The 24991-nt window shown below is 48.1% G+C and overlaps 1 protein-coding gene across 4 annotated transcripts in view; it reads left to right on the top strand.

Moving 5' to 3' along the window:
• The window catches only part of TCF20 (transcription factor 20), a 107407-nt gene extending 83520 nt beyond the window's left edge, over positions 1-23887 (top strand). For 2 of the 4 annotated variants that reach the window (XM_055253034.2, XM_063622883.1), the window contains exons 3-5: positions 3971-4064; positions 13744-13793; positions 22539-23887. In XM_055253034.2, coding sequence (XP_055109009.2) covers positions 3971-4064; positions 13744-13793; positions 22539-22556 — 162 coding nt within the window. In that variant the 3' untranslated portion in view covers positions 22557-23887. Of the gene's footprint in view, positions 1-3970; positions 4065-13743; positions 13794-14909; positions 15038-22538 lie in introns of all 4 variants that reach the window. The other 2 variants (XM_055253032.2, XM_055253033.2) reach the window with 2 other exon arrangements.
• The last annotated feature ends 1104 nt before the right edge of the window (positions 23888-24991 follow it).

A 24991-nucleotide genomic window follows, 5' to 3' on the forward strand; every position in this document is an offset into this window, starting at 1 on the left:
ACAGTTCTGTAGTTTCAAAGTCCAACACAGGTGTCGTACTGGGCTGGAATTAAGGTGTGGGCTGGGCTGTGATCTTTTCCAGAGGCTTAGGGGAGAACGTGCTTCCTTGCCTTTTAAAAATTCTACAGCTGCCGCCCTGTCCCTTCTCCCATCTTCGAGGCCAGCAGCATTGCACCTATTACCCTGCTGCCAAATCATCAAGTCTCCCTGAAGCTGACAACTCTAACTCCCTCTGGGGGAGTCATTTGCTTTTATGGACCTGTGTGATTAGATTGGGCCCACCTGGATAACCTAGCATATTCTTCCCATCTCAAGGTCCTTGACTTAATCTCATCCACAAAGTTGATTTTGTATATAAGATCACAGGTTCTTGGGATTCTGCCTACCAATATCACAAGATCTGATTGCTCTGTAGGAGACAGAACACTGAATGGCTCTCAGGAAACCAGTAATCCAGTAATCCTAGCTCAGCCAGTCATTGTGTCTCTCTGGGTTTCTTTTTTCCGCATCTGAAAAGTTGGGGAGTTGAATTAGACCAGTGGTCCTCAAACTGCATTGTGCATCAGAATAGCCTGGAGGACTTCTCACAACACAGATTTAGGTGGGGGTCAAAAGTGTGCATTTCTGCCAAGCGCAGTGGCTCATGCCTGTAATCCCAGCACTTTGGGAAGCCAAGACAGGTGGATCACTTGAGGCCAGAAGTTCAAGACCAGCCTGGCCAACATGTTGAAACCCCGTCTCTAGTAAAAATACAAACACTTGCCAGGTGTGGTGGCTCATGCCTGTAATCCTAGCTACTTGGGAAGCTGAGGCACAAGAATCACTTGAACATGGGAGTCGGAGGTTGCAGTGAGCCAAGACTGTGCCACTGCGCTCCAGCCTGGATGACAGAACGAGACTCTGTCTCAAAAATAACCCAAAAAACAAAACTGCATTTGTGACAAGTCCCTGAGTGTTGCTGATGCTGCTGTTCCAGAGGACCACACTTCAAAAACCACTGAACGAAAGTGTCTTTAAGGATCTTTCTCTAAGTCCCTAATACAGCCTGAGGGTCTTTCCTCTTTGGATGCAATATTATAAATTAATCATAGTGGAGTTTGCGCACTGCTTGCCAGGTTGTGGGGTTGAGGTAGGAAGCAAATGAACATTGTTCAGATCTAAGCTCCATGTCTTCTCTTTCCTCTTGTAAACTGGGATGGTGACGAGGCCTGCTATGTGTTTGCTTTTCATGAGATGGTCTTTTTAGATTATCTAGCATATGTCTGACACGTGGTCATCTTGGGTCACATTTACTTAGCACTTTTGACCCAGCCACCATTTTAAGCCTGAATTAATTCATTTAACCCTTATGACATTTCTATGAGGTGAGTGCTATTATTAGTCCCACGTCTGTAGATTGAGGAACAAAGGTTAGGAGTTTGGCCAAGAAGGCAGAGCTAGAAAGTGGAGCCACTTACCAGGCAGTTATTTAGGTTCCAGAGCATGCATACTTAACCCTTCTACAGCAGCACCCAAGTTTCTTGTAACAAGGCTAGAGGTGGCCTGGTCCTGGGTTTCGGTGATTTAGTGCTTGACAGTGTCATGGTAGGCCCAGGTCTCTCCATCTTGCCACTCTTCTGTCCTCAGCAGTCTGGCTTTGTCTTCAGGGCTGTCCCCTCATGGTGATACTGTGGCTGCCACAGATCCCACCGTCTAGTCCTCACAGAGGCTGAGCAAGAAAAATTACCTGTTCCTCCCTCTTGTCTCTTTTTGAGAGGGTGAAACTTTCATACTTGTAATCCTAGCACTTTTGGAGGCTGAGATGGGAGAACCGCTTGAGCCCAGGAGTTCAAGAACAGCCCGGGCAACATAGTGAGACCCCATCTCTACAAAAACATTTTTTAAAAAAGCTGTGGATGTGGTAGCACACACCCTGTAGTCTCAGCTACTCGGGAGGCTGAGGTGGGAGAATCACCTGATCCCAGGAGGTAGAGACTGCAGTGAGCCATGATTGTGCCACTGCACTCCATCCTGGGTGACAGAGCAAGACATCGTCTCAAAATATGAAAAAAAAAAAAAAAAAAAAAGGTTGAGGGGGAGTGCAAAATGTTTTCAGAAGCCCTTTCTCCTGCAGACTTTGCTACCAGAAATTCTTGACCATACCCATTCCTTAATGGCCACCACTCACTGTGATTCATCCCCCAGGGTAGGGAGGGCCATATCTTCGGGCTCCTTGAGTAAGAAAGTGGCAGCAGGAGGCCGGGTGCGGTGGCTCACTTGAGGTCAGGAGTTTGAGACCAGCTTGGCCAATATGCAAAACCCCATCTCTACTAAAAATTATCCTGGCGTGGTGGCACATGCCTGTAATCCTAGCTACTCAGGAGGCTGAGGCAGGAGAATCGCTTGAAACCGGGAGGCAGAGGTTGCAGTGAGCCAAGATTGCGCTACTGCACTCCAGCGTGGGCGACAAAGCAAGACTCCCTCTCAGAAAAAGAAAGTGGCAGCAGACATGGCTGCAGGTTGGCCACCGATGGGCTACCCACACTCCCTTCTCTGAAGTTGATAGTGAGTCCTTTTGATTCTGAGATGCTCTGTGGCACTGACAAAGGTCGACAAAGTCTAGGGCTACTAGAAATGCTGTGAACTTGTCCTTGGTTTACTCCAGACCAAATGATCTTTTCTCTCTTAACAAGGGTGGGAGGGCACATGATAAACATTTACTGATTATGGGCACCCAGAAGGACCTTGGTCTTCTGAGAGCAGGGCAAAGCTTTTGAAGGACTAATCTCTTCCAGCCCTTGTTCCTACCTCTTTTGTCTCTGGAGGATGCCAGAGATGATCATCCAGAATCTCAGCTCTGACCTGGAACAAGTTATTTTCCCTCTGGTGTCTCAAGAGTTTCACGTGAAGCGTTAGGAGCGCCTGCCAGGTGGAATAGTGCAGAGGGCTGGATGAGATCATTCAATCTGAGCGTGGCGAGCGCTTGGGCTTTGCTGTTGCTGGCGTTAGTGTAGTTTCCCATCTGTATCTGTGTCGGGGGCCTGAGCCAGCTCAGTGTAATTGCTTAGGGAACACTTTTATTTTTCATAGAAGCAGGAACAAGTTTCTGTCTCTTCCAGCTAGTCTTGGTGGTTGTGTGCCTCTGCTACCTGAAGAGCCAGCATCCTTAGTAGGGTCACATGTGGTTGAGTTTTCTGAATATGTTTGTTGCTGATAGGACACATTTCTTAGCCTGACAGGATGAGCACTCACAGCAGCCACATCACAGGGCTGACAGAGATGTGCCCCACTTTAAGAAAACCTGACCATATAAGGAGGAGTGTCTCAATTACAAAATAATGTCTCACTTAGCCAGAAATTCATGGCAGGTTTTCTGGTGCATTTAAAATAAGATTCATGTATAAAAATACCATTTGCACACAGGAGCCCATATTTTCTGAAAAGGGAAATATACTTGTATTGGGCATTTGGGGTAAGTAGATCAAAAATAAAAATAAAATCTTACAAATACAAGAACTAGAAACCAAATTCCACTTCTAATTCTAAAAGGTTTATATATAACTCTACTACCTTACCCTCTCTTACCCCAGATTTTCACAGCAGAAGTAAACAGGGAAGATCTGCAGTCCGCTTATGATAGCAACAAGGAAATGCCTGGCAGAGTGTGTGGGTGGGTGGATGGCGGGGGCACCAGAGGCAGAGCTGGGGACCCCACTTTGGCATGTCCTTTATGACATGGATTGCTTGTCTCACCCTGCTGTTGTTGATTTGAGAACACTTGTGAGGCTTGGTCTAAAACATTATTGCTGGATCCCTTCCCGTGGTGTGGTCAGAGAGTGGCATTTAGAAACTGACCAGCTCATCCTGCCACCATGGACTCCCCTAACCACAGAGACACGTGCTGAGGTCTAACAGATGGGGACCAGGGAAGGCCTGGAGGAGAGGGCCAAATCTGGGATACTGACATGCCTGACTTTTCCCTTCCTTTCAGAAATGTTCCCACTGCCAGGAGGCAGGCGCCACCTTGGGCTGCTACAACAAAGGCTGCTCCTTCCGATACCATTACCCGTGTGCCGTTGATGCAGGTAAGAGGATACCACAGACCCCTGTCCAGAGCATCCAAAGGGTTAGGACGTACAGTTTGATTCTCTCTGTTGTTGTTGTTTTTCTTTTTTTTTTTGTCACTTCATAAAAAAAACTTCCCACCCATTAGTAGCACTCATCTCCCTTCCCTTCCCTCCAGTCCCTGGCAACCACTATTCTGTTTTCTTTTTTAAATATTTATGAATTTTTTTTTTTTCCTTTAAGCTCTGTTGGACTCAATCCTTTCTATCTCTGTGGACTTTGCTGTACATTTGGGTTACTTCCACTTTTTCACTGTTATGAATAATGCTGCTACAGAACATTCACATGCAAGCATTTGTGTGAACATGTTTTCAGTTCTCTTGGATGTGTACCTGGGAGTGGAATTGCTGGATCATGTAACTCTGTTTAACCTTTTAAGGAACTGTCGGACTGTTTTCCAAAATGGCTGCCCCATTTTATGTTCTCACTGGCAGTGCATGAGTGTTCTCCTTTCCCCAGGTCCTCCCTGACACTTGCTGTCATGTGTGTTGTTGTTTTTTTTTAATTGTAGCCAGCCCAGTGGGTATGCAATGTTATTTCATTGTGGTTTTTATTTGTATTTCCCTGATGGCTAATGATGTTGAGCATTTTTTTCATGTGCTTATTGGCCATTTGTACATATTCTATGGAGAAATAGCTATTCACATCCTTTGCCCATTGTAAAATTGGGTTATTTATCTTTTTAATGTCGTTTTAAGAATTATTTGTAGGCCAGGCGGGTGGATCATGGGGTCAGGAGTTCAAGACCAGCCTGGCTAAAATAGTGAAACCCCGTCTCTACTACAAAAATTAGCCAGGTGTGGTGGTGTGCACCTGTAGTCCCAGCTACTCGGGAGGCCGAGGCAGGAGAATCGCTTGAACCCAGGAGGCAGAGGTTGCGAGATCACGCCACTGCACTCTAGCCTGGGCAACAGAGTGAGACTCTGTCGCAAAAAAAAAAAAAAAAAAGAAAAAATTATTTGTAATTCTGGATACGTGGTTTGCAAATATTTTCTTCCATCTCTTGAGTTGTCTTTTTACTTTCTTGATAGCATCACACAGGTAATTCACCATTGGACATCAACTGAGTGTCCTACATACAGTTTAGCTCAGTTCTGATACTAAGCAGAGTTAGTGCAGCCCCTACAGGTTAAGGTCTCAGTCCCACAAGACCGCTCCCCACTTCATATACCAGTCTCAAGCCCTGTGTTTCTGAATGATCAACTATAAACTGGGGTTTCCAGGACTGCTTCCTTGGGTTTGATTAATGTTTAACGTGGCTCACAGAATTCACGGAAACACTTCACTTGTGTTTACCCATTATAAAGGATGCAGATGAACAGCCAGATGAAAGAAACATAGGGCCAGATGTGTGGGCAGGGGCATGGAGCGTCCATGCTCTCTCCAGGGGCACCACCCCCAAGGCACCTTCATCTACTCAGCAGTCCAGAAGCCCTCTGAATCCAGTAGTTCACGGATTTTTTGGAGGCTTCATCATGTAGGCATAATCAATTATTAACTCAGTCTTCACCCCCTCTGTCCTTCCTGGAGTGGGGTGGGTAGAGCTAACAGTTCCAAGCTGCTAATCACGGCTTAGTCTCTCCGGTGCCCAGCCCCCATCCAGGAACCACCAAGAGTTGCCTCATTAGAACAAAAGGTGCTCCTATCCAGGAAATTCCAAGGGTTTAGGAGCTCCATGTCAGGAACCAGGATCAAAAACCAAATATTAGAAGAAAAGATGCTCCTAGCACCCCTAATTGCTCAGGAATTTACACAGGTTTTAGGAGGTCTGTGCCAGGAATCAGGGATGAAGACTAAAATATGTATTTCTTACTCTAAATCACAGTATGTTGTATACATACAATACAGAGTGTTGTATTTTCTTTGTTGAGATGATAGGGGGATGTTTTGCAGTGTGTTAACTGTTGAAAGAAGGGAAACATTTTGTTAAAGAAGTGCCATCCAATGAGTGACGCAGAAGACTTGAGTTTTGACTCAGAGCTTCGATAACCTGGGAAAATCACCTTTCTTACTCTAGACTTTTAGTCCCTTCAGTGGGTGTTTTCCCCAGTTACTTTTTTAGCGGCAAGGTGGGTGTTAATTTCAAGTTTATTAAGTTTTCTTTTTGAGATGAAGTTTCGCTCTTGTCGCCCAGGCTAAAGTACAATGGCATGATCTCAGCCCACTGCAACCTCTGCCTCCCAGATTTAAGTGATTCTCGTGCCACAGCCTCCCGAGTAGCTGGGACTACAGGCGCCCACCACCATGCCCGGCTAATTTTTGTATTTTTAGTAGAAACGGGGTTTTGCCATGTTGGCCAGGCTGGTTTCAAACTCCTGATCTCAGGTGATCTACCCACCTCAGCCTCCCAAAGTGCTGGGATTACAGACGTGAGCCACCGCGCCCAGCCTTTTTTACTTTTTTTAATGGACAGTAATTGTAGATATGGGGTGCTCAGTAACGTTTCAACATATATATAATGATCAGACCTAGATGATTAGCATATCCATCGTCTCAAACATCATATCTGTGTTGGGAACATTTGGTATCTTCTAATCATTTGAAACTATACAATATAATATTGTTAACTGTGGTTATCCTACAGTGATACAGAATACTAGAACTTATTTCTCCCATCTAGATGTAATTTTGTATTCTTTAACAAATCTCTACTTATCTCTTCCTTTCCTTTCCCCTTCCTGGCCTCTAGTATTCTCTATTCTACTTTTTAATACTTCCGTAAGATCAGCTTTTTTAATTTCCACATGAGCGAGAACACGCAGCTTTTAACTTTCTGTTCCTGGCTTATTTCACTTGACATAATGTCCTCTAGTTACTTCTTGAGCATTAGGTGTGTCTAAGACCATCACCCAGGCAGCCCCCATAATGCCTGTGGTCACGTTTGAGGAAAAGTGGTGAGAGAAGGCAGCAAGTAGCATGGTGCTTGTCATGTGCATGCCCCCCTCTCTGTGCTTCCCCAGGAGAGAAGCAAGGCCGTCCACGGAGGCAGCCACGCTGTCCATAGGAGGTGGAGTTTGATTTGAATTTGATGGGAAGGGGAAGAGGGCGTGGCTGACTGCATGATGGGAACAGGCATGAGGCATAACACACATAGAGCAGGGCCAGCAGACTTGGATCAGGTCTCAGAATTCATCCTGCCCACCCTTCCTTCCAGCGCAGCAGTTGCTTGCAGCTCCTGACTTTTGTTTAAGCATGTCTCCATTCCTTACACATCCTTCTCCTTGCCCTTACCTCCCCCTTCCCTCTTTTCTCTCCAAGCTTCTGTAGGAGAAGCAGTTAAAAAGAACAAGAGAGGTAGAGAAGATAACGCTGATGCCAGTTAGAGTCTTATAAAAATGTGTGTATTCACACGTACATGTGTACTGAAGGGCAGCTTGATGGCCAAGGCACTATTTGATCAAAGGAAAAATAGGGAATCAGAAACAGAGTGCCAGGTGTGGTGGCTCACACCTGTAATCCTAGCACTTTCGGAGGCTGAGGTGGGAGGATTGCTTGAGCCCAGGAGTTCGAGACCAGCCTGGCCAACGTGGCGAAACCCCATCTCTACAAAAAATACAAAAAATTAGCCAGGGGTGGTGGCCCTTGTCTGTAGTCCCAGCTACAGGGAGGCTGAGATGGAAGGATTACTGAGCCCAGGAGGGGCTACTTGAGCCTCAGTTGGGCCACTGCACTCCAGCCTGGGCAACAGAGTGAGATCCTATCTCAAAACAAAAACAAAGTAGCCTTGAAATGTCAGTTCAGGGAGTTTGGGTTTTAGTCCATCCCTTCCGTTCCCTTTTTTCCTTCAAATATTTTCATGTTGAGTCCGAGGTGTAATTTACCCTGGGTCATGGTCTGCCATATTCTGTAGTACAGCTGTTAAATCCTTCTCTTTCAAGAGCTAACCAGTTGGACCAGGCACGGCAGCTCACGCTTGCAATCCCATCACTTTGGGAGGCCGAAGTGGGCGGATCACGAGGTCAGGAGATCGAGACCAGCCTGGCCAACATGGTGAAACCCTGTCAGTACTAAAATACGAAAAATTAGCCAGGTGTGGTGGCGCATGCCTGTAGTCCCATCTACTTGGGAGGCTGAGGTAGGGGAATCGCTTGAACCTGGGAGGTGGAGGTTGCAGTGAGCTGAGATCACTCCACTGCACTCCAGCCTGGCAACAGAGCGAGACTCTGTCTCAAAAGAAAAAAAAAAGAGCTAACCAGTTAACTAGGTATGGTGGTTCACACCTGTAATCTCAGCTACTCAGGAGGCTGAGGGTAGAGGATCGCTTGAGGCCAGGAGTTCAAGTTCAGCCTGGATAACATAGCAAGAACAGGTCTGTTCAAATAAAAATAAGTTTTTAAAAGAGCCAACCAGTTGCCTTTTCTCATTTTCATTACCCCTAGTTACATCAGAATATTGTGTTTTCTTCCCTGTAGTCTAGTGGCCAGGAAAGGGGGAGCAGTAATATGAAGTTTTCTGTTTCTAGTTGAAGAAAATGGCTTTTTTTTTCTTTTTTGAGACAGTGTCTCACTGTGTCGCCCAGGCTGGAGTGCAGTGGTGCGATCTCGGCTCACTACAAGCTCTGCCTCCCGGGTTCACGCCGTTTTCCTGCCTCAGCCACCCCAGCAGATGGGACCACAGGTGCCTGCCGCCACGCCCGGCTAATTTTTTCTATTTTTAGTAGAGACGGGGTTTCACCATATTAGCCAGGATGGCCTTGATCTCCTGACCTTGTGATCCACCTGCCTCGGCCCCCCGAAGTGCTGAGATTACAGGCGTGAGCCACCGCGCCCAGCCAAGAAAATGGCTTTTAAGTGAAAAAAAAAAAAAAAATTTTTTTTTTTTTTGAGACGGTCTCACTGTGTTGCCCAGGCTGGACTCAAAGTCTTAGGCTCAAGCGATCCTCCCAAGTAGCTGGGAATACAGGCATGTACCATTATGCCCAGCTATATATGAGGATTTTTAAGTATTAAGTTTTTTTATGGTTGATTGTTAGTTTTATATTGGGAATACTATGAGTTTTGGCTTTCCCAGTTCGCAGCTGGGTAAGAAGTGGTCCCCCCACTGAGGCTGTGTTCAGGGATACAATTAGGGTGTGTGGACAGGCAGGTGCCACATCCCACCCAAGCACACTTCAGCAAGGGCCCCCCTGGAGGCTGCCCCCGTTCTGCTCATAGCCTGCCTTCTGGTCCAGTTTCTAAGATGTCAAGCAGCAAAGCTCAGCTTAACATTCTGCAATGATGGAAACGTTCTAGCTCTGCACTCTCCAGTGTGGTAACCACAAACCAGATGTGACCATTGAGTGCTAGTGGGACTGAGGAAATGAATTTTTTTTTTTTCTTAATTTAAACTTAAGTGGCCATGTATGGCTAGTGGCTGAACAGCACAGGCTTAGAGATACCCTCATCAATCCAAGTTCAGGCAATATGGTTGGGAATCTTTGGAAGGGGCCGTAGAGCACTGGAACATCCTGTCCTCTAATGGAAGCTTGTGCCCAGGTTGCCACCCCAGCCCACCAGCAGAGAAGCGCAGGACCTTCTTCATTAGCTGAGGACTTGTGAGTAAATGGTATCTGTCATTTTCTGTTTTGGGGCCCATCTTGGTAGCCTGCCTAGTTAAGCTGGTAGCATGTCTATTTAACAGAAGTTGGTGGCCGAGTGTCCAGCAAGACAGAGGGGTCTGGGTTGGGAGGAGTAAGGATAGGGCTGTCGGCCTCTGGCTTTGCTGCCTCTGCTGCTGTGCACTTTGCTCCTTCATGTGGAGACCTGGGGACCAGAGGCAGTTTCACAAGATGACCATGTGTTGGTCATTGCGGTCTTTTTGATGACCCAAGTCACAGTGACCCAGAGGCCTGCACTGCCCTGTGGAGATGGATGCTTGTATTATTCCACACAGTCTTCTTGGAAATTGCTCTCTGTATATGATGTAACTTTGTATCCAGGAAACAAGTTTATTGATTGACTTTTCTTTCTAACTTTCTAATCATAACAAAAATAAGTCCTTGGTTTGAGAATCCCTAACCTCCCTATGGAGTAAAGAGCAGTTTAACATTTTCATCTCTGCCTTGCTGTCAACCACCCAGATCTTTAAAGAGCTGTTGAGGTCTCAGGGAATACTTTTATTACTGGGACGTCTCCATAGACACAGAATCTTTGTTTCATGATCTGTGTTTCATGATCTGTGACTTCCCCCCCACCTGATGTTGACCCTGCATTTCTGACATCATGGTCAGCTGTTTTGTGTTGCTTGTTATGTCATAGGCACAGGATTTGGCTCCAGGTGGAGGTTACAGTAATAAGAGCATGAGCTCTGTTTTTTTTTTTTTTAATTAATGTATTTAATGCAATGAGCCACAACAATTAAGACAGAAGAGAAAAAAAGGCTGTGGTAGCTCATTAATAATTCCACTGTGCATAAAGAACCTTGCGTGGAGGGTTTTTTTTTCTTCTACTCTCATGAAAAAACAGCTGGGAATTCTACTTTCTGCAGCTCTTCTTGCAGTAGCATTTTAAAGCTGCTATCTCTGCTGCAGACTTTGATCTTGCTAGTGCGGTCAGAGCCCTGGATGGGTCGTTAGGAAATGCTGGTAGTCTGACTCCTCCCCGAGGGACAGCTGTCTGCCTCACAGAAGCCAGTCCCAGTGCCAAGAGCCCCATATTTCCCTCCTTAGGGCCCAGGAGCCTGAACCTACCCTTCAGCAAGGCAGGGTGGGGCTGGGAGGCCCCTGTGTCCCAAGCCCTGCAGTGTGCCAAAATAAGGAATAACAGTAGCACTGGGGTAGAGTGTAGGTGAATTGGAGTCTGTGTCTGGTACACAACAGATCCAAAGGACATTAAACCCTTCTTGTTTTTCCCACCTCCCTCCTTGAGCCCACCATCCTCAGCATGGGAGCATGTGGATGCATGTGGGTATCTGAAGCTTCACAGAGCTTACAATGAGGAGCTCAGTAAATCCACTCTGCCTTTGAGCTTAAAGAGGGAAATGAAAGTGGCCTTCTCTTCTGGGGCGTTGATGTTTGTGTCTGCAAGCCATCTTGTTGACTAGGCCACCTTGTGGGTCTTTTTGAGCTTGGATGATGATCTCGCAAGCTGTTTACTTCGACTTCACTATGCAGAAGTGCTGACTGGGCCCTCTGGACAGTGTCGGATGGTGCCTGGGCCCTGAAGAACACAGATTGAGAGACCTTGACTGGCTGGCCATGTAGGTGCAGTTGCCTGTTCAGAGTCCTCAGAAGAGGACTACAGCTCTTCACTCTTCCCTCCCAGCAGGGACTGGTCAGAGGAGAAGCTCCCCTGTGCCCTCCAGGTTTCTGAGCTCTCTAGCTGTGGTTCTGGCCCCTGCCAGGAACATGAATTGCGCTTCCTGACGGCCTGTGGACGTGTATGAGAACAGAGGAGGGCATTGTCTGCATAGTGTTCCTGCATGGGAGGCCTTGTCAGAGATGGACACTGCCTCAGGCAGATTGCTGTAGGAGACTTCGTTTCCAGATGTGTCTAGCATTAGTTTCAAGTTGTCGTTAGCGTGCACTCATAGTGTCTTACTCTTTTCTGCTTCTAACTCAGAGGGAACGCATTTCCTAACATGAGGCGTGTTTTATTAATGGTCCATCACAGCTGGTCACTGTTACGTGGCCACGAGGGAACTGAGCCACCTGCGCCTTTCTGATGGCACCCTTTGCTGCTCGTGTGGTCCCCATCCTCATTGGTATAAACCCCTGTGGCGTAAGCGTGGCCCAGCCCCACGTGTGCTGTACTGTTTCTGTTTGGCCCAAACTAGAGACTGAGCCAGCATACTGCTTGCTGCCAGAGCCCAGGTAAGAAGAGAGCGTGTCCCCTGAGCTCCAGTTGTCTGGCTCCTGCTGTTTATAAACTCTCTGGCAGATTGGAGCAGCAGGAGTCTTGGTCACACTATGTACTTGTGGGTTTTAAATTAACACATTTCATTTATTGCCTTGCTAGTTGCTTGCTGTGGGAGGGGCTTGGAGGTTAGTGGTAAGTTGCTGAGCTCTTGGGCCCACGGAGCCTAAAAGGCTGCCGCCCACTCTCTTAGATACTCACGGGCTCCAACGAAAGACAGGCTGTGATGTTCCAGGTCTGGCCAAATATAAAAGGGTCTTTTTGATTTGTTTTAGGATACTGGGACCTGAAAAGTTTTCATGTGTATGTTCATTGCTTATTACTATTGCACTTGAAATCTGTGGGCACACAGGCTGCTAGTCTGGATCTCAGTTTAAATTTAACAAGGGTAAGTACCGTGGCTGCCTCCTGCCATGGTGCCTGGGAGCTCTCTGAGAATGTGTTATCAATATTTATTAACATTCTGCCACCGCGTTTTGCACCAGTGACCTGGCTGTCGGTCTCCAGGAGCTGTGGTGTGCAGAGTGAACTCATTAATTAGATTTCCTTGCCCTGATCCATGCACTACCCTTGTGTGAGAGCTCAGCTCACCTGGAGGCAGATGTGTCCTTACCGCCATCCAGGATGCTGTCATCATGTTACCAGTTGGAATGAATCATTTTTCCTCCAAGGATTAAAAGCATCCTCATGGGATTTTACCTTCCTCTGAAGCATTTAGTGTGGATTATGTGATTTGTGTTGGAGGCTTCTGTGTCTCCATGGGTCGTAGGGCAAAGGTGACAGTGGGGCTCTTGGGCCTGGCCACCTTTCTGTCTCAGACACCTGGGCTTTCTCTGTACAGAGAAGAAAAGACGCGTCTAGATTTTAAAGTGTTTTTACAGGGAGGCTTTGGCTTGAGCCTGAGAAATGGGGTTAGCCTAGAATCAAGGATTTTTAAAATAGCATTTATTGGTGATATCATGGGAATATAGAAAAGATAAAATTTAAATCAGCTGTATCTTCTTACCCAAAGAGAATTATTGTTACATATTCCTAGATTTCCTTTCAGTCTTTTTTTTTTTTTTTTTTGAAAAGGAGTCTCGCTCTGTCACCAGGCTGGAGTGCAGTGGTGTGATCTCGGCTCACTGCAACCTCCGACTCTCTGGTTCAAGTGATTCTCCTGCCTCAGCCTCCCGAGTAGTGTTGTTTTTTTTTTTGTTTGTTTTTTAAGACAGTCTTGCTTGCCTAGGCTATAGTGCAGTGATGTGATAGTAGCTTACTGCAGTCTGAACTCCTGGGCTCAAGCAGTCTTCCCACCTCAGCCTCCCAAGTAGCTGGGACTATAGGCAAGTGCCATCACACCCAGCCTTTCAGTATTTTTTTTTTTTTAATAGTGGCAGGATCTCACTGTGTTGCCCAAGCTGGTCTTGACTCTTGGACTCAAGTGATCTTTCTGCCTCGGCCTCCCAAAGTGCTGGGATTACAGGTGTGAGCCATGGTACCCAGCCCCAAGTCTTTTTTTAATGCATAGAAACATTTTAATAAAATTAGCACATTTATACATTTGTACATCCTGGTTTTTTCAAGCAGTTTTGTTTCATGAGTGTTTTCCATACCATTAACTCTTTTAAAATGTTAATTTTTAAGTGACCGATATCCATCATGTTAAGGTATCCTAGCTTACTTGGGTTGTCTCTAATGTTTTCCTATTAGAAGTAAGTGTAGCGACCTCCTACCTTCATGTCTGACCCTGTCAATCCCAGCCAACATGACCACACCTACGTCCAGCTGTGGAGTCTCCATCTGACTGTCCCCTTCTGTCTTCCAGATTGTTTGCTACATGAGGAGAACTTCTCGGTGAGGTGCCCTAAGCACAAGGTGAGTCAGAGGCCCCAAGAGCTACCAGCAGGGATGGGATCGAGGGTGGCTCCTCCTGAAAAACTTGAAGACCAGGTGTTGGTGGGCCTCACCCACACCTGTCCCCACCTGTTCGTCCGGCTGCTAGTCCGCTCCTGGCCCTGGGAGGGTGGAGGGTCATGATGCTGAAGGGAGACCCGTGGCATGGGGGCCAGCACTCGGAGTATTATGAGGATCCCAGGAGAAATGTGTTTTGGGAGAAGGGAGTGTTTGTCTGTTTATTAAGAGAGGTGAGAATATCTAACTCGATCAAGCCACTGATTTCCACTTGAGATGAATAGAACCCCAGTTCACAGGTTGGCGTTTGGTAAGTCTGGTTCTAGGCCTTGAGGCCTGTGCAAAGGCATCTTCCTAGACTAGAAGTCGAGCTGACCCCAAGGCTCTGGGGAAGCTCACAGTCTCTTCCAGGTTATGCTTCTGCAGAAGCAGCCTGATGCACAGTGGATGGGCTGCCTCGGGCTCCACTTCCCAGTTTATTTAGGAGGTGGTCTCGTGGTCGCTTCCTTTAGGAAAGGGTGGGAGGTAAGGGGTGAATGGCCTGTTTGTGGATACCACATATGTGTGTGGGGAGGGTGTATGTGGAGAAGGAGCCCCAAGAAAGGATCAGAACGGAGACCACTGCCACCTGATGTTTCCTGCAGGGGCTGCACCGTGTCTCTCACTAGGGTCACACTGACACCTGGTGGTCACTGGTCACTCGCAGTCTTAAATCTAGTAGGGCCGAAGGTACTAGAAGGAGGTTGTCCAGAGAGGTCTGCCCTCAAAATGCTCCTGAAAGATGCTTGCTTATGCTTTTCTTTAAAAATTATTTCCAGGGAAGGGTGGGGGGTAGGGGTCACAGGATCTTATATTCTCTTTATTTTTACTTAATTTGCATGTTATTTTTAGAACTCCCCTTTTTAAGGGTCACATTTTGCCTCAGAAAACCCTGTCTGAATGTCTCCTGTTTGTCGGTCAGGACTGACTCTGCCTTTTCTTTCCTTTTCCGTGTGCCACTCCTGTCCTCCCTTTGCCCTCCCTGATTTCTGCACTGTCCTCTCCCACCTGTCTGTCTCCTCTTGGTTTTGCCCGTGTCAGCCTCCCCTTCCGTGCCCTCTCCCCCCCTTGCAGAACAAGACCGCGAAAGGCAGCCTCAGCACAGAGCAGTCGGAGCGGGGGTGAGGGGGGCAGTGTGCTCGTGGGAATGGAAAGGACAGCAAGCACAGGTGAGTTGGGGCCGACAGGCTCCCTGCACCCTGCCTGGCTCCCAGCAGGCCTTGTTGCCTCTGCCCTCCTGCTCGCTCCATGCTCTGCCGCCAGCATTTCATCCCGTGGATGACGACCCCAGGTGGATGCAGTGTTCTTCCATTGGTTACTTAGCTCCCCAGAATATCTGTGGAAAGGAGTGGGGGCTTCTAAACTGTCTACTGCCGATGGGGTGCAGGGTGACTGTTCCTGAAGGCAGCCCTTCAGGGCACAGCTGGCCAGGGGTGGCCTTGTGAGTGTACACAACAGGCTTTTAGGTCTCTTTCTTGGGCGGGGCATCTCTTGCCAGTAGCCCCTGCTCTTTCCCCCATCTCAGAAAGGGTTCCAGTCAAAGGTCTCTTCTTTTTAATTTACTACATTTCTGTAAAGCTTATGGCGTGTTTTCCTTTGAAAACGACAGAACTCTTGGGTTTTGTTATTAGAAATCTCCTTTTTCCAGTGTTATGAAGGATTCCTTTTTGCAGAAGCACAAAGGAAAAAAAATCCTCAAAGATTTAGTAGACTCTAGCATCTGATTTAATTTTACTGTTAAAAATCTCGAGGCTGGGCATGGTGGCTCATACCTGTAATGCCAGCACTTTGGGAGGCTGAGGCAGAAGGATCGCCTAAGCCCAGGAGTTCAAGACCAGCCCGGGCAACAGTGAGACCCTGTGTCTACATTAAAAAAAAAAAAAAAAAAAATTAGCCGTGTATGGTGGTGCGTGCCTTTAGTCCCATCCACTCAGGAGGCTGAGCTGGGAGGATCACTTGATCAAACCTGGAGGTTGAGGCTGCAGTGAGCCATGATCATGCTGCTGCATTCCAGCCTGGGCCACAGTGAGACCCTGTCTCAAAAAAAGAAAAAAAAAATTCTTGTGATTGAGTTGTGCTTGCTGTGAGTTTGTGTGGGATTGTGGTCATGGCCCTCTTGGCAGGCATCTGTGAAAACAGGATGATAGGACTTGGGTCTCTAGAAGCTGCAGGCCTCTGAGCTCCATGCTGCTCCTTCACACTCCCTGCCTCACTGAGGCATGAAGGGAAATAGGTTGTAAAGAAAAGAAAAACCAAAATGTACCTTGTGGCACTTGCTGCTACAGGATGGGGCAGAGGGACTAGTCTCAGAAATATTGAGCGGTCATTTCTCTCAAATGGGAGGACTTCTGTGTCGACCTCAGGAGTTTGACCCACACAGCTACGCTAGACCTGTCCCTTCTGGCACCACCATGTGCCTGACCACCTTCTGGAACATACCCTCCTCCTTGTTACCACTACTAATTTCCGGAGAAAATTTGAGAAGTCAAGTGGGGGCTGCTAAGTGCCTTCTTGATAGAGCGTTGAGTGTAGTGCCTTTCTCTTTCCTCTTCTGGGGAGTAGGGTTGGCAGTGAAGGGATCAGAGCAAAGTGGGGAGGTGGGTGGAAGCCATTCCATGTGTTCCTGGGTCAGAGGAACCAGATGAGCAAATGAAGCCTCTTGGACTTGGAGTACATTGCCACCATCAGCGAGTGGCTGCTGGTTTTCCAGAACCTGCTGGGCAGCACTGCCTGCTCCTTTTCCTGGGATTAGCCCTTAGGACAAGGCAGCCATTGCGTTGCGTGGTTTTGAAAGGACTGTTTCTGTTGGCCCTCCTGCATGTTCCTACACTCCTGAGGGTATTGCTGTGCCTTCCCACGGTCACCCCTGTGCCAGCACAGGCGCAGATGGTTAGAGTCAAGTTCTGTAGGGGACCATGATGCGTATTCCTGGAATGTATCCTAGAAGACCTGGTTAAGGAAAGAGCTTAAGTGTTTTTTGTTTTCTTCCTGGAATTGCATCTGTGTTTGAGAAAAAGAAAGAACAGGCCCTGGGCCTGGTGGACAAATCTCTTGGGGATTTTGTTCATCATCTGTTCCTCTCATCATTCTTGGGCCTTCCTTCCTAGCTGACAGGGCCCTTGACTCTTTTTTTTTTTTTTTTTTTGGAAACGGATTCTCACTCTGTCGCCCAGGCTGGAGTACAGGGGCACGATCTCGGCTCACTGCAACCTCCATCTCTCGGGTTCAGGCGATTCTCCCGCCTCAGCCTCCCAAGTTGCTGGGACTACAGGCATGCACCACTACGCCCAGCTAATTTTTGTATTTTTTGTAGAGATGGGGTTTCACCATGTTGCCCAGGCTGGCCTTGAACTCCTGACATCAAGTGATCTTTCCGCCTTGGCCTCTCAAAGTGCTGGGATTACAGGCGTGAGCCACAGCGCCCGGCCAACTCTTGAACAGAACAATGAGCTTCATCCTTCTGGGTTGAAGCACAGTGATGAAGTGGCCTCACCCATTGTAGAGCGTCGTCTCAGGTCCATTGAGGTTGAACCATTCCATTCAGCTCTTGGAGGGAAGGGATGGACTCACTGCATCCAGTTCTGTCCATCTGAAATGTTTTTTATGTGCTGTTCCCACAAGGCAGATACCTTTTCCTGGTTTCCCAGTTCAGCAGAGTGACATTGAGGGTGGTCACTGTCCTTCATTTGTGGTAGAAGCCCTGGTGACTGGGGATAGAACCACACCTCTAACTAAAGGAGGGCTCATCTTGGGCACCATGCTGGGGATAGAGAGCTGCCATTATTGGGTGCCCTGACAAGGCAGGGAACAGACAGCGAATGTGCATGTGTGTCTGCCTCCTAGTGCACCATGTTCTGACAGAGTGATATGATAGGTGCTGTGTGACTAAGGTCAGACCACTCCATGTCTCTGTGCTTTGGTTTCTTCTGTAAAAACATGAATAGCAGTGCCAACCTTTTGAGATTCCATTGGGAAATGTCTGTGAGTGCCAGCACAGCACACTGGCTCTCAGCCCGTTGGTCTGCCATGCCTAGCCTGGGTTTCTCTTGGGAGTTGGAGGGGTCAAGGCAGCAGATTGGACCCTGCAGCTGTCTCTTATAGCAAAAAATATCCAAGGCTTGGGGTTAAAAGATGCTGCCCCTGCCTCCCAGCCTCTGAGGTATCTGGTACCTGACCCTCGCCAGGAGTGCGGAGGGGAAAAGTCCTTCTGCAGGCCTGTGGTTGCCCACTGTCTCCTTGTGCCAAGGTGGTTGCCTTGCTGGCTTGTGTCATTGGTTGGCAGGGCTTTTGACAGTGGAATCCCTATACCCAGCTCTTCCTCCTGTCATGAATTAAACAAGGAGGCCCCAGCTTCCCCTAACAGGCCCTGTAGTCCAGCACATGGGAAGCATAACCTTGATCAGGGCTGATGCTGCATCATGGATACTATGTACCCTGCGCAGAACAGCCATGGATGGACGCTGAGCAAGGCAGGGAAGGGGGAGTGGCCCCCCTGCCCCTGGAGCTGGACATCACACATCCCATTTGTGTGTATGTATGAATGTCACATTCTAGAGTTCCCCTTTCCCCAAACTGGTCCAGAGGCAGTCTGGGGTTACACCTCCAGAGGAGAGCCTGAGTCTGTCCACTTTCCTTCCCCACCAGCCCCAGCCCAGGCATTGTGGCTGCTATAGTGCCCGCCTCCCTGCCACTGCTCAGCAGCCAAGTGCAATCTTCATTAGGCCTCCCTCCAGTCCTGTCTCTTCTCTGCGTCAGAGATTCTTGCATCTTCCAAACAAAGCCCAGACGTCTCACCTTGCCTTCCAGAGCCCTGTGGAAGTCTCAGGTGACTCTCCAGGCCCCTGGCTGCCTCCAGCTCCTCAGGGACCAGGCTTCCTCCCTCTGGGCTTCTGCACACACAGTTCCTTGTGCTGGAAACACTTTGGCTCCCCATCTTCATGTTGAAAACAGGCTCCATCTACTGGGTCTCAGCTTAAATGCTACTTTCTCAGAAAATCCTTGTCTCCATTGCCCCTCTCCTCACTTGCAGCCATCCTAGCATCACCACAATTTCATATCATTTACTTGTTTACTACGTGTCTCTCCACTAGAATGTAAGCTCCATTAGGGCACGGACCACGTCTGTCTTTGCACCATCAAAGCCAACCCAGAGCGGGGCATGTAACTATGCTAGTGCCAAGTGAGTCTGTGTTAAAGAAATGAGTGCATCCCAGACCGGGCGCAGTGGCTTATGCCTATAATCCCAGCACTTTGGGGAGGCAGGCGGATCACGAGGTCAGGAGATCGAGACCATCCTGGCTAACAATACAAAAATACAAAAAATTAAAATACTAAAATACTAAAAATATAAAAAATTAGCCAGGCGTGGTGGTGGGCACCTGTAGTCCCAGCTACTCAGGAGACTGAGGCAGAAGAATGGCATGAACCTGAGAGGTGGAGCTTGCAGTGAGCCTAGATCACGCCACTGTACTCCAGCCTGGGTGACAGAGTGAGACTCCATCTCAAAAAAAGAAGAAAGAAATGAGTGCATCCCAGAGAAGAAAGGGCTCTTGGACCCTGACCGTCAGTGCCCTAAATCAGTATAGGTTCAGAATTAGGTTTCCCTTCATATCCTCCCTCTCTAGTCGGAATTAATGTCTGTTTTAGAAATGAGGAAATGGGCTCTGGGCGAATCCTGGCCAAGGTGAGTGGTGTTGAGATGATGAGCTTTTGCTGCAGTTGGGAAAGGCAGGCTTGGAGTCTGATGTGGAAGGACGTGAGGATGGCATCCCGGGTTCAGGCCACGGATGAGGCCAAAGGGGAGCAGAAAGGACAGTGTGAGCGAGAAGGGAAGGGAGGGAACAAGTGAGGGAGCCTGGGAAGGTGTTGGCCCAAGACGAAACCCTGGATGCTGAGCAGCAAGGTGACGTTCTTTAAAAGAGAATTCACAGTCTTCAGCACAGAGGTGGCAGGTCACTCCTGCTGCTCAGGCTGGCTGGCACCAGGGCTGCTCCCAGGCTCACTGTCTGGGATCCAGCCATCTCTCAGCCACACCCCATGCCCTAGGACATGCAGCCCCTAGGGCCCAGTTGGGAAAGCCCCAGTCCCACCTCTGGCCATGTCGCTTTGGGCTACATGTGTCGCCTTCCTGAGCTTTAGCTCTCTTGAAGATGGGGGTCAGGCAGGTCCACGTTACTGTGAAATATTATCTGTAAAGCTTCTAACCCAGGGCCTGGCACATAGTGCTTAGAGAATTTTCCTTGCTTCCTAATTTCCCTACTGAAGGAACAACTTTTTTGAAGTAACTCTTGAAAAGTTAGGGTCCCATTACATTCAGGGTATCGTGTGTTTGGGCTGGTCTAGTCATCAGACCTGGGGAACACGAAGGCTGTGGAGGGCAGAGCCCCAGGCTGCAGGTGCTGAAGAACTGCGGCTGCTTGGGCCACCACGCACCCCAGGGAGGGGCCCACAAGTAGCAGCTCGCAGAGCTGACTGGCCAGGCAGACCCTGGTTGCTGATGTGTGCTTCATTCTTCAGTGGGGAGCTGGTGTAGTGTCCTCTTCTTCTGAGTAATGAGCAAGATTGGGGTGCAGGCCCAAGACTGCTGTGTGTTGGTAAAGAGGGCAAACCCTGCCCTGTCCCCTCCTTGAGCAGAGCCTGGCAGGGTACGTGTGGGCATTGACCTTGATTCACATGGGCATTCTGCAACCCCAACAAGATGACACCTTTCTGTGTTCCTGGAGGTAGGGTGCCCATTAGCTCAGCTGCTGGCCTGCATTCCCAGGGCTTGCTTTTACTTGTCTGTGGTGATGTTGTGCCATGGCCTCTGTGTGTGTTCCTGCTCATTGGTGTTTTCTGCCAAGTAGTCAGGAACCTCCTTGGGCAAGAGCATGTGCATGTACGTGCTTGGGAACAGCTCAATCTTAGCTCCCGCAGGCCCCAGCAGGAGCTAAGCAGTTCTGCGTGTGTGAACTTTATGGAAGCAGAAAGGGCTGGTGACACTTGGGTTCTTGGGGTTTATTTGTCAGGGGAGGGCACCAAATTGGGCTTGAGGAAGCAGTTAGGTGAGCCCCAGTGACAGTCTTAAGCACAGTGATTGGCAGATAGCAAGTGAAGGAGGGGCGAGGCTGCCACCACTTCTGGCTTCTGGTGAAATTTTACTGGACTGATTCCTAGGAAGCTGCTGTTTCTCTTTGAGACCTTTCCACATCAGATGGCCCATGAAGCATTCCACAGGGACCTTTGGTACAATCCATCTGTCCTACGTGGGCCATCAGAATCCCCTTCTGCACCTGGGCTGGAAGAGGAGAGAAGCCCTCCAGCCTGGGGATGGGGGACCTAGGGGTCTCAGGCTCCTGAGAGGTCAAAAGGATTAACATAGTCCAGCTCTGTCTGAGCCTCAGAAAACCTGCCTTCCCTGTTAGAGGCCATGGGAAGAGCGTTCTTTTTTAAGCATGAAGAACTGACTGGGCCAGGTGTAGTGGCTCACGCCTGTAATCCCAACACTTTGGGAGGCCGAGGTGGGCAGATCACTGAGGCCAGGAGTTCAAGACCAGCCTAACATGGCAAAACCACATCTCTCCTAAAAATACAAAAATTAGCCAGGTGTGGTGGCATGCACCTGTGATCTCAGCTACTCGGGAGGCTGAGGCACAAGAATCACTTGAACCCAGGAGGCGGAGGCTGCAGTGAGCCAAGATCGCACCACTACACTCCAGTCTGGGCAATAGAGCAAGATTGTCTCAAAAAAAAAAAAAAAACAGGGCCGGGCGCGGTGGCTCACGCTTGTAATCCCAGCACTTTGGGAGGCCGAGGCGGGCGGATCACAAGGTCAGGAGATCGAGACCACGGTGAAACCCCGTCTCTACTAAAAAATACAAAAAATTAGCCGGGCGTGGTGGCGGGCGCCTGTAGTCCCAGCTACTCGGAGAGGCTGAGGCAGGAGAATGGCGTGAACCCGGGAGGCGGAGCTTGCAGTGAGCCGAGATTGCGCCACTGCACTCCAGCCTGGGCGAAAGAGCAAGACTCCGTCTCAAAAAAAAAAAAAAAACAAAAAAAAAAAAAAAAAAACAAATGACTTTGTCATTAGCCAAGCATGGTGGTGTGTACCTGTAGTCCCAGCTACTTGGAAGGCTGAGGTGGGAGGATTGCTTGAGCCCAGGAGGTCAAGGCTGCAGGGAGCCAAGGCGGCAGAGCCATGTCTTGTCTCAAAAACAAACAACTAGCTGTGTCGACTAGAGGCAGCTGTGAAGCTGTCCTAAGAGGCTGGACTTCGAGAAGTTTCTTCCACAGATTGACCAGGTACTGTAGGTTTCAGTCACAGCTGGGGTCCTGACACTGGCAAAACCCCACCAGCCGCCCCACAAGTGGGGCCAGCCCTGAGGTCAGGAAGTTCTCTGCTGTCCTGGTTCCTTTATGCACTAGGAAGGCAGACATGCCCTGAGGAGCCCTCAGAGTCCGGCCCCAGCACCCCCACTAGGTCATTGCTGCCTTTAATCACATTGCAGATCCAGAGCCACACAGTGGCCCTGGCATTGGTCTCGGGTGTGTCCCATATCAGCAGCACATCTACAGAGGGGTCTGAGTGCAGGCTCCCTGCTGAAAGCTCCCAGGGGTACCACGGAACAGCGGCTGTTAGTCGTGGACCCTGTGGAGGCTCCTGGCCTTCACTGTCTGTCCCTTATCTTCCAGGTGAGACTGTGGAGATGAGAAGGTGGTGGACACTCGTGATGGAATGGAAATCGTCCTACTGTGCAGCCACACCCTGCCCTGCCCCGCCCCGCGTGCCTGCCCATGCCAGCACTTCCTTCCTTAAGTTCTCACATCACACTCAAACCAGTGACACCACAGGAAAGAAAGACCCAAGACGTTGGAATGGCTGTTTCCATGGACACAATCTCCATAGTGACAATGTGGGGGGAGGGGGGAGGGGTGGGATGATGGGGAAAGGGTGGGGGGAATTAAAAGGGAGGGATAAAAAATATATATATATAAATCTATTTTTAGTCTGGAAAGACTTTGTTTAAATGAAAGGTGCGCTATCCCTTTTGATTCTATTTTAAAATTATCTAGTTAAAGATCTCCAAATTTGTTCCGATGACAAGTGAAATTTAAATGTGAAATTGAACTGAACAAACCCTCATCTCATAAAGGACGGGGTGTGTGTGTGGCGTTGATCTTTAGCCTGTCTCACACCAGTTCAGAAAACACTAGACCCAGGATTGAAAAAGCAGACAAACCACACCAGAACCATCCTTTTGTCATTAATTTGTCTCAAAGTGGGAAGGTTTTGGGGGAGGGGGAAATATAGGGATGGTCCATGTTTTCAAGAGTAGGGGAATGATGTTTAAACGCAAAAATAAATTTTTTTTTCATTTCCAGAAACACTATTTATTTATGTTTTTTAAAATTTTTTCTTTTTGGGGGTGAAATTGGCAGATGCCTGAGGTCATAGCTGTGTCCTGGGTCACTGTGGCTGGTGAGGACCTCAAGGACCCCATCAAGTGTACACAGCAGCAGCAAAATCAAGGGATGACCCTCCTCTGGGGCCCCCTGTCCTCAGCACATTCCAGGCAGCTGTGCCCTGACCCACAGGGACCCGTGGGGATGGGAGGAGGCCCAGGCCTGTGCTGCCAGAGCTGGCAGTGTGAGCTGTAGACAGGGATGGGGAGGGACTGTCGCTGTGATCAGAGTGGGTTAAGCTGACCAGGAACACCCATTTAACCCCTTTTTCTTTTTGCTTTCATTTTTATAAAGGAAAAGAGGACCTGTCAGATAGGCAGCCCCATGCTACATGATTCTTTATGTTGTGTTGTGTTGTTTTGTTTTGTAAACTGTATAATTTTTAAATATCTGAGTTTTAAAAAAACAAAAAAGTACAAAAAAATCTTGTTATGGCCTTAAGAAGGGGTTAGTGCATCTTTCAGGGGTCACTCTGCCATGGGGATAAAATAGCTGTTTCACAAACAGTTTTATTTAAAAAAACAAAAAACAAAAAAAATCAAAAAATCAAAAAAAAAATAAACTTCATTTTAACCTTGTTTCCTTCTTCTGTTTAATTTAAAGTGAATGCGTCTCTTCCTTCTCCCATTCTAACCCCCAAAGGATAGCTCTGGTTCTCCAGAGGAGGCCATGATCAGAACTGGTCTGTCCCATTCCTGGCCTCTCGATGGCCACGCAGCCGGGAAGCAAACAAAATTTAGGGTTCGTCTGCCACTCCTCTGGGCAGGTGGAGTGTGGCCGGTGTATGGGGACAGTCAGATTTACTCAAGTTGATATGAAGACATATTTCCAATTAACATTAAGGGTTATAAAAAAATGGAATGTTAATGGACTTTTTTAGAGAATAGAAATACTGGAAGGAATGTTGTGAAGTAGAAATAAGCAATTATAAATGAGTTCTGTGTTCATCAATTTGGGGCAGCAGCAATGGCAGATTAATTGTGTCTTAATGGCTACATCAAGCAGTCCATTTCTCATTTCACTCCACCAGGATGAGGTGTGGGTGGGTGCGCCGTGCCGGCCATAGGACCAAGCTTGGGCAACTGAACAGGACCTGCATAGAAATGATGGCTTTTTTGAGCTAGTTGTTGTCTCATTCTGGTCTTGACTTGGCATTAATACAGTTAAAATGAAATGGATAGACTTCAGGTGTCAAGGGCTAAACCACAAAACTTGAAAAATATGTATCTTGAGGAAAATATTTTCCTGACAGCAAATGTTTGTCATTTTGTCTTTTATTCTTTTGTCCCCTTTTGATTTGCTTGAGTGGAGCACTTGTGATTGTTCTAGGTGTTTCCTTAAATTGGCTTCAGAAATGACCTTTACTGGGGAGTGGCAGTGATACACGCATGCCTCCCGACTCCAGTTTCTGGCTTCTGTAGTTCGCCTCAACTGTTCAAGTGCCTTTTAGTTCCTTTAGTGTTTGTCTTAATTGATTTTTTTAAAGTAGTTTTATGTTCACAGCAGGATTAGGCTGACGGTACAGAGAGTTCCCATATAACCCCTTCCCCCTGTATGCATACCTTCCCCTCTATCAACATCCCAACCAGAGTGGCACACTGTTTTCACCCAAAGTCCATAGTTTATACTAGGAGCCACTCCCGGTGGTGTACATTTTATGGCCTTTGACAAATGTATAAAGA

Source organism: Symphalangus syndactylus, chromosome 18 (assembly GCF_028878055.3).
Source record: "Symphalangus syndactylus isolate Jambi chromosome 18, NHGRI_mSymSyn1-v2.1_pri, whole genome shotgun sequence".
In the NCBI taxonomy this organism is placed as follows: Eukaryota; Metazoa; Chordata; class Mammalia; order Primates; family Hylobatidae; genus Symphalangus; species Symphalangus syndactylus.